At 35.6% G+C, this 13,761-nt stretch overlaps 1 protein-coding gene across 2 annotated transcripts in view; it reads left to right on the plus strand.

Moving 5' to 3' along the window:
• Clca2 (chloride channel accessory 2) overlaps positions 1–13,761 on the plus strand; it is a 33,505-nt gene that overhangs the window by 8,026 nt on the left and 11,718 nt on the right. For both annotated transcript variants that reach the window (XM_058579013.1, XM_046443145.2), the window contains exons 4-9: positions 293–401; positions 1,513–1,672; positions 3,293–3,520; positions 6,666–6,896; positions 7,950–8,127; positions 8,936–9,042. In XM_058579013.1, coding sequence (XP_058434996.1) covers positions 293–401; positions 1,513–1,672; positions 3,293–3,520; positions 6,666–6,896; positions 7,950–8,127; positions 8,936–9,042 — 1,013 coding nt within the window. The remainder of the gene's footprint in view (positions 1–292; positions 402–1,512; positions 1,673–3,292; positions 3,521–6,665; positions 6,897–7,949; positions 8,128–8,935; positions 9,043–13,761) is intronic.

Here is a 13,761-nt window from a genome sequence, read left to right on the forward strand (position 1 = left end):
ATAGAAACCTGTTAGATAGCTTCATTGAGAAAATGAGAGGATGTGGGATTCCTCATTAGCTTCTTGAAGATCTACAATAAGAAAATCACTGGTTTGCATTTACAGGACAAATATATTTCCATACTGCCTTTTTTTATGATGGTTGGAGGTGGGGTAGGAAGAGATGGGAAGGGAGGGTGGGAGAGGACTTAGACAGAGGTGTAGAATTGAGGGATATAACATATTCACTCATTAGTACAGCCCATGGCTCAGATTTTTGGGAGCTCAAAGGTAAAAGTTTTGTCTTCCACAGGCAGAGTGTTTGTCCATGAATGGGCCCATCTCCGTTGGGGTGTGTTTGATGAATATAATAATGATAAACCTTTCTATATAAATGGACAAAATCAAATTAAAGTTACAAGGTTAGTACTTTTTCTCATGTTTAAAATTTATTGACTCTAAAATTAATGAAATTTTCACTATGAAGAAATAATAAATGTTATTATTTTATTTTTATTTTATTCTGATTTTAACATTATGTGATATAAAAATAAAAAAATAAGAATAAAATTAAGTTTATGTTGGCAATTAAAAATTAACAAGGAAGAGATCCTTCCATTTTTTGTTTTCAAATCTTGTTGCACTTTAATAAAAACAGGTAAATGTTTATGTGGTTAATATGTCAAAACAACATAAAAAGTTAAATAAACTTTTAGCAGTCTCATTCCCAACACTATCTTCATTATGTTTCCTCACATCCACTCTAAGTAACCATGTTGATTAGTCTCTTATTTCTTTTCAGTATTTCTTCAGGAAAATTCAAATAAATATGAGTATATATTTTTTCCTCACCCCATTTTAAATAATTTCATTGTGTGGATATACCATAATTTATTCAACCAGTTCCCTCCTATTGGACACATAAATTATCTCTATTTTTGGTTATTCCCAATAACAATGCAGGTATTATCCATATGCCATTTCTCATGCATGCAGGCTAATCTATATGTCTGTTGAATTCCTCTCAGAAATACTGGGTCTGAGGGTACTCTCAACTGTGATGCTCACTAAATCGTCTCCTCAAAGTGGCAATGTTTTTCACTCCCATCAACAAGACTTGAGGTTGTTTATTGAGGAAGAAATCCTTTTAAGTATCATCATTACATCCTCATTCTCTTCTTTCTCTGATGTCCAGTGGACCCAAACCCAAAGTAGCACTGCCACAGCTATTGCTATTCATGCCCTTCTTTGGGTCTCCTAAAATTCCTCTAGATTTCCTAGTAACTTTTGCTTTGACTCTAATTGGTTAAAACCTTTGATAATACAGAACACTTTCATCAAGACTCATGCTTTAAAATAAAGTGAAGTGCATTTCTAAATTGATGAGCTTTCTTAGTAGAGCAGTTTTAAAATGTTTATGTGTATCTAGCAAGCTCTAATCCTTGAAACAAATTATTATATAAGCTAGTCAAGAAGTAACATAAGTACCTCTACAAAAGAACCAATTCCCAGTTTTTTTTTTTTCATTTTCAGATGTTCATCTGACATCACAGGCATTTTTGTGTGTGAAAAAGGCCCTTGCCCCCAAGAAAACTGCATTATTAGTAAGCTTTTCAAAGAAGGATGTGTGTTTATCTACAACAGCACCCAAAATGCAACTGCATCAATAATGTTCATGCAAAGTTTATCTTCTGTAAGTATGTCCTTGAAATGACAAACTCCTGTAAGGTTCCATCTCTTCCCAAGATAGTTGTATATATTTTAAGTACTTAAAAACTGAGGCCTTCCAAGATGATCACCAAATAAAGATTTCTTTATAAATGTGATAATTTGCTTCCCAGGAAAGTAAGTTAACAAGGGGACCCTGGAGACCACAAAATAAATGCTTATATGGTGGTGTTCCTGTATGCTTTGTTTGTTTGTTTCTTTTTTTGGTCCTAAGGATATTGAACCCAGGAGTGCTTTACCACTAAGCCACATCCATAGTCTTTTATTTTATGCCTTGAGATAAGGTCTTGCTAAGTTGCTTAGCAGTGGAATCAACCTTCGTGACCTGATGTACTATCCAACTTCACAAAGACCTGAAAGTCAGTCTGGGGGTCATCTCTCCATGGGGTTGGGAACACTGTGGACACATAGCTTTGTGGAAGTTTCTCTATATTTCTGTGGCGGACCAATGCCTCTTGTATTGAAACATTTCTTGCTTTCCTTTCAGTTAACTTTTTTCCCTCAGCTTGGTTCTAGTCAAGGTAAGGAGTCATTTGTAACTAAGATGATTTTTCATATTTCTTATCCTATCCATTATGTTTTAAATTTATAACTTTAGTGTTGAAGCCAACGTAATTTTAGGTATTTGCTCCCTATTCTTTGTGACTTTGTATCCTCTTTGTAATCCTTTGAAGGGCTTACTCAAAAATATCCGGTGAAAAATGTTCCACAATCTCCTAACCATAGTCATGAAAAATAGGGAAAAGACCTAAATGAACAAAACAGATTCTGCTCCTGTCACCCATCCTACTCAGCTTTCTCTTGTATAAATTAGAGATAGAACTACTAGGGTCTATAAAGTTCCTTATAGCTCTAAGCTCCCATGGCTCTGTTAGCAGGAAGTATTTGTCTACTCATAGGAATATAACCACTGGGAATAGATGGTAAAATATTACTTTGCAATGCAAACCATACATTTAAATGGGATTTTGACATTGGTTTATTACTAATAAATGAATTAAAACTATATTTCTTGGTAGAGTCCTTGACTAGCATGCACAAGGCCCAATCTCTAGCACCACCAAAAAAAATTTTTTTTTCTAAAAGGGAGGTGTGTGTCAGGAAGTAGATTTAAGGTTTTCCCCTTATCCTATTTTTACAGGATCAATATTTGCACAAGATCAATATATGCTGATTCACAAATAAAGGTGCAGTTGTCATTTAATATGATTCCAATGGATAGGCTGGTCAAGATAATATCTCCTAGGGTGTTTCCTTAACATAATATCATGCTAAAATAGGGAGGGATATTGTTTTATTTTTCTAAGATTGAGCTATACATACTGTCTGCTCTCTGTTATCTAAGTGCAAATAAGCTTTAAGATATTGCTGTCAGTACCACAAGGGTGCTAGTGTATCAAACAAAGGGTACCACAGTTGATTTGTAAGCTTGATGTCATTTTTTAAAGGAAGAAGTCTCTGACTGAGGTACTTCAGATTCCCTCTCCTTCAGCTTACCCTTTCTTTCATCTGGAGTTGCTGGAAAATGAGAAGTGTGTTGGGTCTAGGAGGAGGTTTACTCTCTGATGGACTCTTCTTTTTCCAGGTAGTTGAATTCTGTAATGCAAGTACTCACAACCAAGAAGCTCCAAACCTACAGAACCAAATTTGCAGCCTCAGAAGTGCGTGGGATGTGATGGCAGACTCTGCTGACTTCAAAGGCAGCCTTCCCTGGAAGGGTTCTGAGCTTCCACCTCCTCCCACTTTCACTGTTACACAGGCCGGTGACAAGGTGGTCTGTTTAGTGCTGGATGTGTCCAGCAAGATGGCAGAGGTAACATTTTGAACTAAAATGGGGTAAAGCATCATTTTTTTTTCTATTAGTCTTTAATCCTTTATATTTTCAGGAGTAAGGATCAGCATGAGGGAGTCTTAAGGTTTGGAACAGTCAAAGGCATTTTCTTGGGGATGAGAGGAATGAATTCAGAATGTGGGCCCCAAAAAGGAAGGATAAGACAAATAAGATGCACAGATAATTCCTAACCTGCATTTTTGCTACTAATTGTGACTTTTCCCACCAAGACCCTTTTCTAAAACTCTGACATGCAACAAATAGCATCTGTCTGGTCACATTCTACTCACTGGTGAACATCCCTGGTGGAAGCAGTTGACCAAACTTGCAGCAGGCACAAATACCTACTGTGTGTGTGTGTGTGTGTGTGTGTTTTCCATGCCAGTGTGTACAGAACTTCTAGTTCAGTCATCTGACAATCTAGTAGCTCCTTGAAACCCACTCTGGAAAACTCTATCTCTCAGAATGGTTCAAGGCATAGTTTCTGGAATTAGGCAGGTGTGTTTTAAGTCTTGGCTCTTTCACTTACTGTTTGTGTAATGAAGAATAAGATGACCTCTCTGAAGCAAAATTTTCTCATCTGTAAAACAGATAATAACACCTGCTTTCAGGAGAGTCAACTATTAAGTTTTTAGGAAACTTAAAATTCAGTTGTTACAAACAGCTATTATTAAAAATTGAACTATGGGGATAGGGGTTTAGCTCAGTGGTAGAACACATGCTTAGCATGTGCTAACTTGAGTTCAATCCCCAGCACCACACACACACACACACACACACACACACACAGAGAGAGAGAGAGAGAGAGAGAGAGAGAGAGAGAGAGATTTAAACTATGTAAACTTATGATTAAATAAAATACATCAAAATAACTAAATGCTCAAAACTCATAATTTTCTAATTTTCTTCTACTACTTGTTATTTTTATTTATGGTCAGGATTGGCAAACTATTTCATGGGCCAAGTCTGACCCACCATGTACATAGCTCACAAGTGAAGAGTAATTTTAGACTTAAATAGTTAAGAAAAAAATCAAGAGAATAATGTTTTCTGGCACCTAAAAGTTACATGAAATTCAAATTTCAGTGTCCATAAGTTGAGTTTGGAACATAGCAATTCATTTGTTATATATTTCCTATGCCTCTTTATTGCTGCAATAGCAGATTGAAGTACTTGTAACAGAGAATTAATGGCCCACAAAGCCTAAATTATTTACTATCTGGCCCTTTACCAAAAAAAAAAAAAAAAAAAAGAGTCTCTTGATCCCTTATCTTCCCATATGGGTTTGCTGCTTTGCTCCTAAACATCTTTTCTTCCCTCTGCATTCAGTGATATTGCTTTGATAACCTGATATCAGCCAGGGTAGGAATATGTATTCCATAGAAATTGGTAACTGCTACAAGTCAGAGCTCATTTTTTTTAAAGCCAGAAAGCCAGTTACTAAATATTTACCAGCATGTCACTATCCATTTTAATAAGTTTTTGAGGGGGAACAAGTGAGACAATAAATATAAAATTTTGGGCTCATAATCAATAACTGTTAGTGTCATTTTTATTATAGTACTTGTCAAGGAGAGAATTTCTCCTGTCTTTATTCCTAGAATCAACAGTCAGAGAATGTTTGCCTCTGAAGTATTAGGAAATCCACTTCAGCAATCAGCATCTGGATAATGTGGACATGCTGCCTGCCTGCAGTTGAACAGGGCATGATTTCCCTAAATATGGTCTCTGTGTAATTTATATTGGCTCCCTGACCCTGTTGAGCAAGAATGAATGAAGAGGAAGGGAAAGATAATTGTATTTGAGAGAAGACCTAAAATAAGTAGAAGAGAAATGAGCCCAAAATAACAAGCTCATTGAACATTCATTCATCAAGTACTCACACAGTGCTGGCCTGGGCGGTGGGCACAGAGATGTCAAGAACAGGGTATCTGCTTTAAAACATAATACAAAGAGATACATGACACACACATGTGAATAAACGTGTGATAGGTCTCCACTGAGGTGTGAGTCACTGTGGAGTAGCGACCAGGCCTCATCTGGTGCTGTGGAAGGGGGTGCTAGAGAAGGGCTTCACTGACAAGGTGCACCTGGAGTTGAATCTTGCATGATGAGGGGGAGCTGGCTAGGCTGGATGAGATGAAGGAAGAAAAGGGAGGGCATTCCTGGAAAGGAAAGTGTGTGTGCAGGGGCCAAGAGGTAACATTAGAAGGAAGGGCATTGATGGGTCTGGTTATAACTAACACTGAACTGACATGACCTGTTCAAAGACATGGGGGTTGGTAAGAAGAATGGTAAGAGACAGTTCCAGGTTTCTGGCTTATTAGTTGAGAACAGAGGTCAAGATTAAGAATGAATTAAAAGTATGTAGAGTTAGAGACATATATTGGGGCATTAAGATATGTGTGGGACTAAAATATGTGAAATGGGGTCTGGGTATTAGAGGAACTGTTTGGATTGAAGGAAAAGATCACCATCATCCCTGATGAGGTCGTCAATGAAGTTCAGCTTGCTGCTCCTTTCTCTTTCCTCATAGCCTTCAAAACAAGTGACTGCTGTGAATTAATCAGTAGCATCACCTGTACAAACCTGGCCACTGATATCACTTTATACTGTCATAAGTATCTCAGTTGTCTAATGTACTAATCAGGAAAGATACTATTAACCTCACAATATGGATGAAGTGTCCAGCCTAAGAGGGCCACCATAAAAGAGGGTAGCAACATAGAGGTAGACATTGGGTCCCTTGATTGTTACTCCTCTCCACCACAGGGTCTCTTTGCAATGTTGCCTCTTACCTGCACTGAATTTTAAAAGAAGTGGTTACAAATCTAGACTCAATTTGTTCTGAGATGTAGAGAAATAGTGAAGATATGCGTTCTTATTATAAAGAGCTAGCTTGTTCCAAACCATCCCTCCTTCCCCGAAAACATGCATTTTGAACCTGCAATTAATAGAACAATATTCTAGTAGTATGTCACTCTTTAAAACTCAAAAAACTATAATGCAACATCTCTAAAGAATTAGTCGAGACATTTGCTAATTGAATTACTTAGTTCATATTTTTGTCTACAAATCAGACATTGTCATCTGTTTTGTTTTTTTTTTTTTCCTTTTTGGGATGTAGGCTGACAGACTCCTCCGACTGCAACAAGCAGCTGAATTTTACTTGATGCAGATTGTTGAAATTCACTCTTTTGTGGGCATTGTCAATTTTGATGGTAAAGGAGAGATTCAAGCCCAGCTACATCAAATTAACAGTGATGATGACCGAAAGCTGCTGGTTTCGTATCTGCCTACCACTGTGTCAGCTGAAGCAGAAACCAGTATCTGCTCAGGACTTAAAAAAGGATTTGAGGTACAGTAGAGTATCCTAAGCTCCATCACCATTATTATTCTTTCCTTCATTTTGTTTCTGAGGTTCTTTCTAATTAGGGGTAATCTATTACCATGTGGTTACTACAGCCTCAGCTATTGGAGAGCAATGATGAATTATCCTTAAAATCCCAGGACAATGTCTTGTTCATCTTGAAAAGTACTCAGCATGTAATGGTTGCTTGGTAAATGCTTATTGAAGGAATGAACAAATAAATGAATACCATGGCCAAGAATGAGAGACAATATCTGAGCACTTTTAAAACTGTTCCTATTTATTCTGAGTCTGTCCCAGCTGTATCCAGAGTTACCCTTGGTTTTTCGAGTCAAAATGAGTATGTTTCTGACATTCAGGAATGTCAGAGTCTTTCTAAAAGAGCATCTGAGCTGCAGCCATGTGTCAAGCCTCTGATAGCAAGCAAAACCTCAGGCTGCCTATAGCCAAGTTATGTCTCCACTTAGACTGTCCATTGATGTCTCATGATTAAAAAATACTTAGAGGCTGAGGGTTGAGCACATGCTTTGTATGTACGAAGCTCTGGATTTAATCCCCAGTGCCCAAACCACCACCACCAATTGATGCCTTGGTTTCATCTCCAAGAGACTGATTTCATTGTTCTGGGGGTGATCTGATCATTAAAAGTTTTTAAATCTCTTTATGTAATTCTCATACGTAGCCATGGTTGAGAAACACTGCTCTAAGCACTTGCTGGGTCTCAGAGGCAAGGTTCTCATTCAGTGACAAAGACCATATCCTCTATGGTGGATACTGTTCTTAGCTATGGACACATCATGGTGCTGGAACAGGAAAAGTGCCTGCCCACAAGCAACTTGGCAGTGGCACATGGGGTGACGAGTGCTGTGACTGGGTGAGGTGAGGACTCAGTGGGGATGGCACAGAGTGTGAAGATTCATGGAAGACCTCCAAAAGGCATGTGTCCCACTGTTAAGGAATTTAGACTGAGAGTGAATTTGCCTGCTAAATAAGACAGTTTGAACTATATTTCCTTTGAAATGACTGATATTCTATGTTCAGGTGGTTGAAAAGCTGAATGGCAAAACCTATGGCTCTGTGATGATATTAGTGACCAGTGGAGGTGACGAGCACATTGGCAACTGCTTGCTCACAGTGCTCAGCAGTGGGTCAACCGTCCACTCCATTGTCCTGGGCTCCTCTGCGGTGGGAAACCTGGAGGAATTATCCCATGTTACTGGTAATAAATTTCTAAAAACTTATCTGTTATAGTGTGTCTTTTAAACTCGAATTTTCAAAACACAATCATGAAACTCACATTATTTGGCTTAATTGAAAAAAACAGAAAATGTTTTCTTAAAAGTACACTACAAACCATTGATAAAATTTTGTTGATTTTGTTTTTATATTTTCTTTAGAATGTCCAAATTAAATGTGTCCAATAAAAATATATTTGCATAATTTCTTTGTTAAACCAGCCTAAGGATGTATAATCATGGAGCTAAAAAACATGTTTAAGACTAACTACACTAATATCCATAATAGGGATGTGTACAGTATTGTGAGTTACATATCCTTTTAATTCTGATGAAGCACTGATAAACTTATCTCATATTCCTTATATTTGATAAAAAATGAGTATGCTGATTTTACTATTGAAAATTAGGACTTACTGAATTATTTCTGAAAGTGATGTTTTCAGAACATAAATATAAATATATAGCAATATAGATAGCAATTAACCTAAGTTATCTAGTAGTTGCCATGATCCCAAACTATTCAATAAGCACTTATTTAGTTCTGACATAATGGGAAGAATCCTAGGCCTGGACAATACAGATATGAACAGAGCAGATAAAACTAACCCCTACGGCTACTTACTGTGCAGCTAGCTATACAAGATATCACACAGTATATCAAGCTCAGATCCAACCCCCCTGAAACTAATACTCCAATACAAAGAAAGTTTGTTGGGAAAGGTCTATCTTTTTGTTTGTTTGTTTGTTTTATTTTATCCTATATAGTTAATTTCCCAATTTCTATTTCAGGAGGTTTAAAGTTTTACGTTCCAGATAAATCAAACTCTAATAGCATGATTGATGCTTTCAGTAGAATTTCCTCTGGAACTGGAGACCTTTTTCAACAGAGCATTCAGGTCAGCATTTCTTCAATGTTGCGTTCATTGATGCGCGGGGGAGGGAAAGCTAGGGAAACAGATGAATTGTACCAACTGTTCCATTTACTTCATTGGAGTATGTAATCATCTGTGTGTAGAAGGCTTTTACTGAGCTTCTTGGTGTTGCAAGAGCCAGGTGATGCCTGTACTTCTCTAGGAGCCATTTTCTATAATTACTACTTCTGTTTTTCAAGGTCTGTGAGAAAGCTTACTTCTTTGTGACTCAAAATGCAAGTGGGGGTGGGAGAGTGGGTTGGTGCAAGGCCCGAAAGAAATATAGGAAACTGTATTTAGTTTCAGTTCCATGATAACTTTCCACCGACCAGATGGTATTTTACTTTTGCTTCTTTACTAATTAAGCCGTTTTTAAAAGGATCGATATTTTCTAATTATTTTGAATATCCTGGACATAACTGAATAATGTTTTGAACAGAATTTCATCTTCAGTTTCCTTACAGATGGTGAGTGAATCTGCCAAGTTAATAACTTGATGTAAACAATGAACTGAGTACATTGTTAGGAAATATTTAACATGAAGGTGATATGTACACAGAAAAGGCAATAACCACCTTATTAGAAGTAAAAAAAAAATGCCCAAGACATATTGTAATCAAATTCTCTAAGGTTAAAGATAAAGAGATGATTCATAAAGTAGCAAGTGAAGAGAAACAAATAACACATAAGTGTCCCAATTTGTCTGACAATAGACTTAGCAGAAACCTTATAGGCCAAAGAGTGGCATGAGATGTCACAATATTGAAGATAAAAACTTTAAACCCAAAGTCCTCTACCCAGCTTTAGAAATGAAGTTACAAAATAAAGACATTCCCAAGCAATAGCTGAAAGAGTATGTGTCCACCAGACCTGTGATAGGAAATGCTAAATAGAGTTCTTCAAACTGGAAGATAGAGATGTTCATGAGTAAGAGGAAAACATCAGAAGGTTGACTATACAGATGTATTTAGAATCCTCTAATATTGTAAACATGGAACACAAACCATTCCTATCTGTAGTATGAGGGCTAAAATATAAAATAACTTATAATAGGCATATTAATAAAATAAGAGATAGGCAATAGAGAAATATGTAAAATTGAATATCAAAAATCCAAATTGTGGGAAGGAATGGAGTGAAAGTGCAGAGTTTCATTAGTCTGATTTTTTCTCTCTTTTTTGTTTATTTTCTTATCTTTATAACTGTGTTATTTTGCTCTCATTTCAAAATAGCTTATTATTAAAAAATGTATTTCGTAAGCTTCATGGTAATTATAAAGCAAAAATCTATAACAGACAAACCAAAGGTAATAAGCAAGGAATCAGAACACACTAGTAAACCACTTAACCTCAAAGGAAGACTATAAGGGAGGAAAAAAAAAAAGAAAAATATTAAAACTAGAAAACAAGTTACAAAATGTGGTAACTTTTATTAATTTATTAATTATTAATTATTTAATCCTTTTAATGTAATTATTAATAGATAAATAATGTAATTTACCTATTAATAATTACATTAAAAGGATTAAATTCTCCAATTAAAAGGCATAGAGTGATTAAATAGATTTTTAAAAAAAGACCCAGGTATATGTTGCTCACAGAAAACTTATTTCACCTCTAAGGAAACACATAGACAGAATGAACAGACAGAATAAGATATCCCATGCAAACTGAATCCAAAAGAAAGCGAGACTATCTATACTCATATCACATCAAAGAGATCTTTAAATCAAAAGCAGTAAAAAATAGATAAGGAATATCATTATATAATGATAAAAGGGTCAACTCAGCAAGAGTAAGTAACAATCCTTACTGTGTTCACACCTAATATCAGAGCACCCAAATAAAAGCAAATATTAAAAGACCCAAAATGAGAGACAGATCCCAATACAAGACTAGTAGCAAATTTAATACCATATGATCAATCCAGACAGAAGATCAACAAGGAAATAGCAGAGTTAAACTTCACCCTAGATCAAACAGGCCTAATAGACATCCGAAGGGCTTTCCACAGAACAACTGCAGAAGGCACATTCTTTGCAACAGCACATGCCACATTCAGGATATGATGGGTCACAGAACAAGTCTCAACAAATTTTTAAAAATTTTAATCACATTGAGTATATTTTCTAATTATAGTGCAATAAAATAGAAGTCAATATAAAGAAAAGCTTTGGAAATTATTCATATACAAGGAAATTAAACAACTTACTCTGGGACAACCAACGGATCAAGTAAAAAAAAAAAAAATCAAGAAATTTAAAAATTTCTTGAAACAAATGAAAATGGAAATATAACATACCAAAACCTATGTGATACAGCAAAAGCAATGCTAAGAAGGAAGCTTAAAGCAATAAATTTATATCAAGAAGCAGAAAGTTCTCAAATCAACAACCAATTAATGCATCTCAAGAAACTAGGAAAACAAGAACAAATCAAACCTCAAATTAGTAGAAGGAAAGAAATAATGTAATAAAGACCAGGGACAGGAAGGAGAGAAGGCCAGAAAGAGAAAAGAAATAAATAATAAAGATCAGAGCAGAAATAAATGCAATGGAGACTAAAAAAATACAAAAGATTAATGAAATAAAGAGCTGTTCTTCAAAAAGGAAAGCAAAAGAGATATACCCTTAGCTAGACAAATAAAAATTGAGGGAAGACTTAAATAAATACAATCAGAAATGAAAAGGGATACATGGCAGCTGACACCAAACAAATACACAGATTCATCAGAGATTATTATGAACAACTGTCAACAAATCCGATAAACTAAGAGAAATGGACACTTTTCTAGACACATACCAAGATTAAATCACGATAGTAAATGACATAAACCAGGCACAGAAAGATAAGTAGCACATAATCTCACTCATAGGTGGAATATAAAAAAGCTGATCTCATAGAAGATGAGGGTGGAATGGTGGTTATCAGAGGCCATAGGGAGTAGGGGAGAGGGAGAAATGGGAAGAGGTTGATTGTTGGGTAGTAAATTTTAGTTAGGAGTAAGAGATTCTGGTGTGCTAGTGCATAGCAGGGTAACTATAGATAGACATTGACAGTGTACGGTATATTTCAAAGGGCTAGAAGAAAGGATTTTGAGTGTTTTCACCCTAAAGAAATGATTATTTCAGAGATAAAATGTTTTACCTGAGTTAAAAATTACAGTGTATACTTATATCAACATATCATATGGTGCTCCATAAATAAGTGCAATTTTTATGTTTTTATCAGTTAAAATAAACTTAAATTAAAAAAGATAAAGTAAAAATGTGAATTATAAATGACATATATGTTATAGATAGATTAGACCATAATCAATTCTCTTGCCAATTACCCATAATCTTTATACCCTGTTATTTCCTCTTTAACATGGTATAAAACCAACTGTCAAAAAAACCCATGAAAACTAAATTTAATATAAAATAGTCTTCATATGGTTTCAAATTAGTCTTAGCATTCCCAACATTGGCTGCTGCTCCCTATTGTTTGCATATCATTAGTTCTCCTAGGGCAGAAGCCACCTCTAAAGTCCCTTCAGCAGCCCAGGGCCCAGTGGAGAGTACAGCATAGCCATTGGCAGCCCACAAACACTTGTTAAATTGATCCACGATACCTTTGCTGCCATTCACTAATATTATTTTTCCAGGTTTGAGCAATTTTACAGTATTCTAATGTTTTTAATAAATGTAATTTAAAAATTATTTACAGACTTGTATCTATTGCGAATACCCAGTGATTAGATGCAGAGGCTCTGGTGGTGCCAACCCACATGAGTTTTATCCTATTCCACGTTTTTGCTGTTATGACATTGGGCAAATTACTTCTAATCTGTAAAATGTGAACAGCATTGTCTCAGAAGGTTTCCATAAAGAACAGATGATACAATATACATGAAGTATTTAGCACAGTGCCAGGCACATATATGTACTGTACATGTTATACACATGTGAACATGCACAGAAGCACACACTCATGTGCAGACAGTTTATTATGAGTGACAACATTTATAACAACATTTAGCCAATTGATTTTCAATTGAATCACATTATTAAATGCAGCATGTAAACCCAAATTTATTTCTTATTAAAATCTATAAAAGTATATGGATATGTTATCTAAAAATTAAAACAATTTAAGTACATTCACAAACAAAAATTTTTAAAAGTTTGTTATTATAATTGCTGATTTGAGGCCAATGTTCATTCTGATGAGAGATGATATGAGAACAGCTAAATCATTCTTGATAAAGAATAATGATGGTTGGTTCCATGGTTTAGCTATTGTGAATTGTGCTGCTATAAACATTGATATGGCTGTGTCCCTGTAGTATGCTGTTTTTAAGTCCTTTGGATATAGAACAAGGAGAGGGATAGCTAGATGCCCTTCAATAGATGAATGGATAAAAACTGTAGCATATATATAATGGAATATTATTCAGCAATAAAAGAGAATAAAATCATGGCATTTGCAGGTAAATGGATGGAGTTAGAGAAGATAATACTAAGTGAAGTTAGCCAATCCCCAAAATCCAAATTCCAAATGTTTTCCTTGATAAAAGGAGGCTGATTCATAGTGGGATAGGGAGTGAGAGCATGGGAGGAATAGACGAACTCTAGATAGGGCAGAGGAGTTGGAGGGGAAGGAAGGGGGCATGGGGTTATTAAAGTGATGATCATTATTATCCAAAGTACATGTATGAAGACAC

This window comes from Marmota monax, unplaced genomic scaffold (assembly GCF_021218885.2).
Source record: "Marmota monax isolate L192 unplaced genomic scaffold, Marmota_monax_Labrador192_F-V1.1 WCK01_AAM20220418_F8-fsc00046, whole genome shotgun sequence".
NCBI lineage: Eukaryota > Metazoa > Chordata > Mammalia > Rodentia > Sciuridae > Marmota > Marmota monax.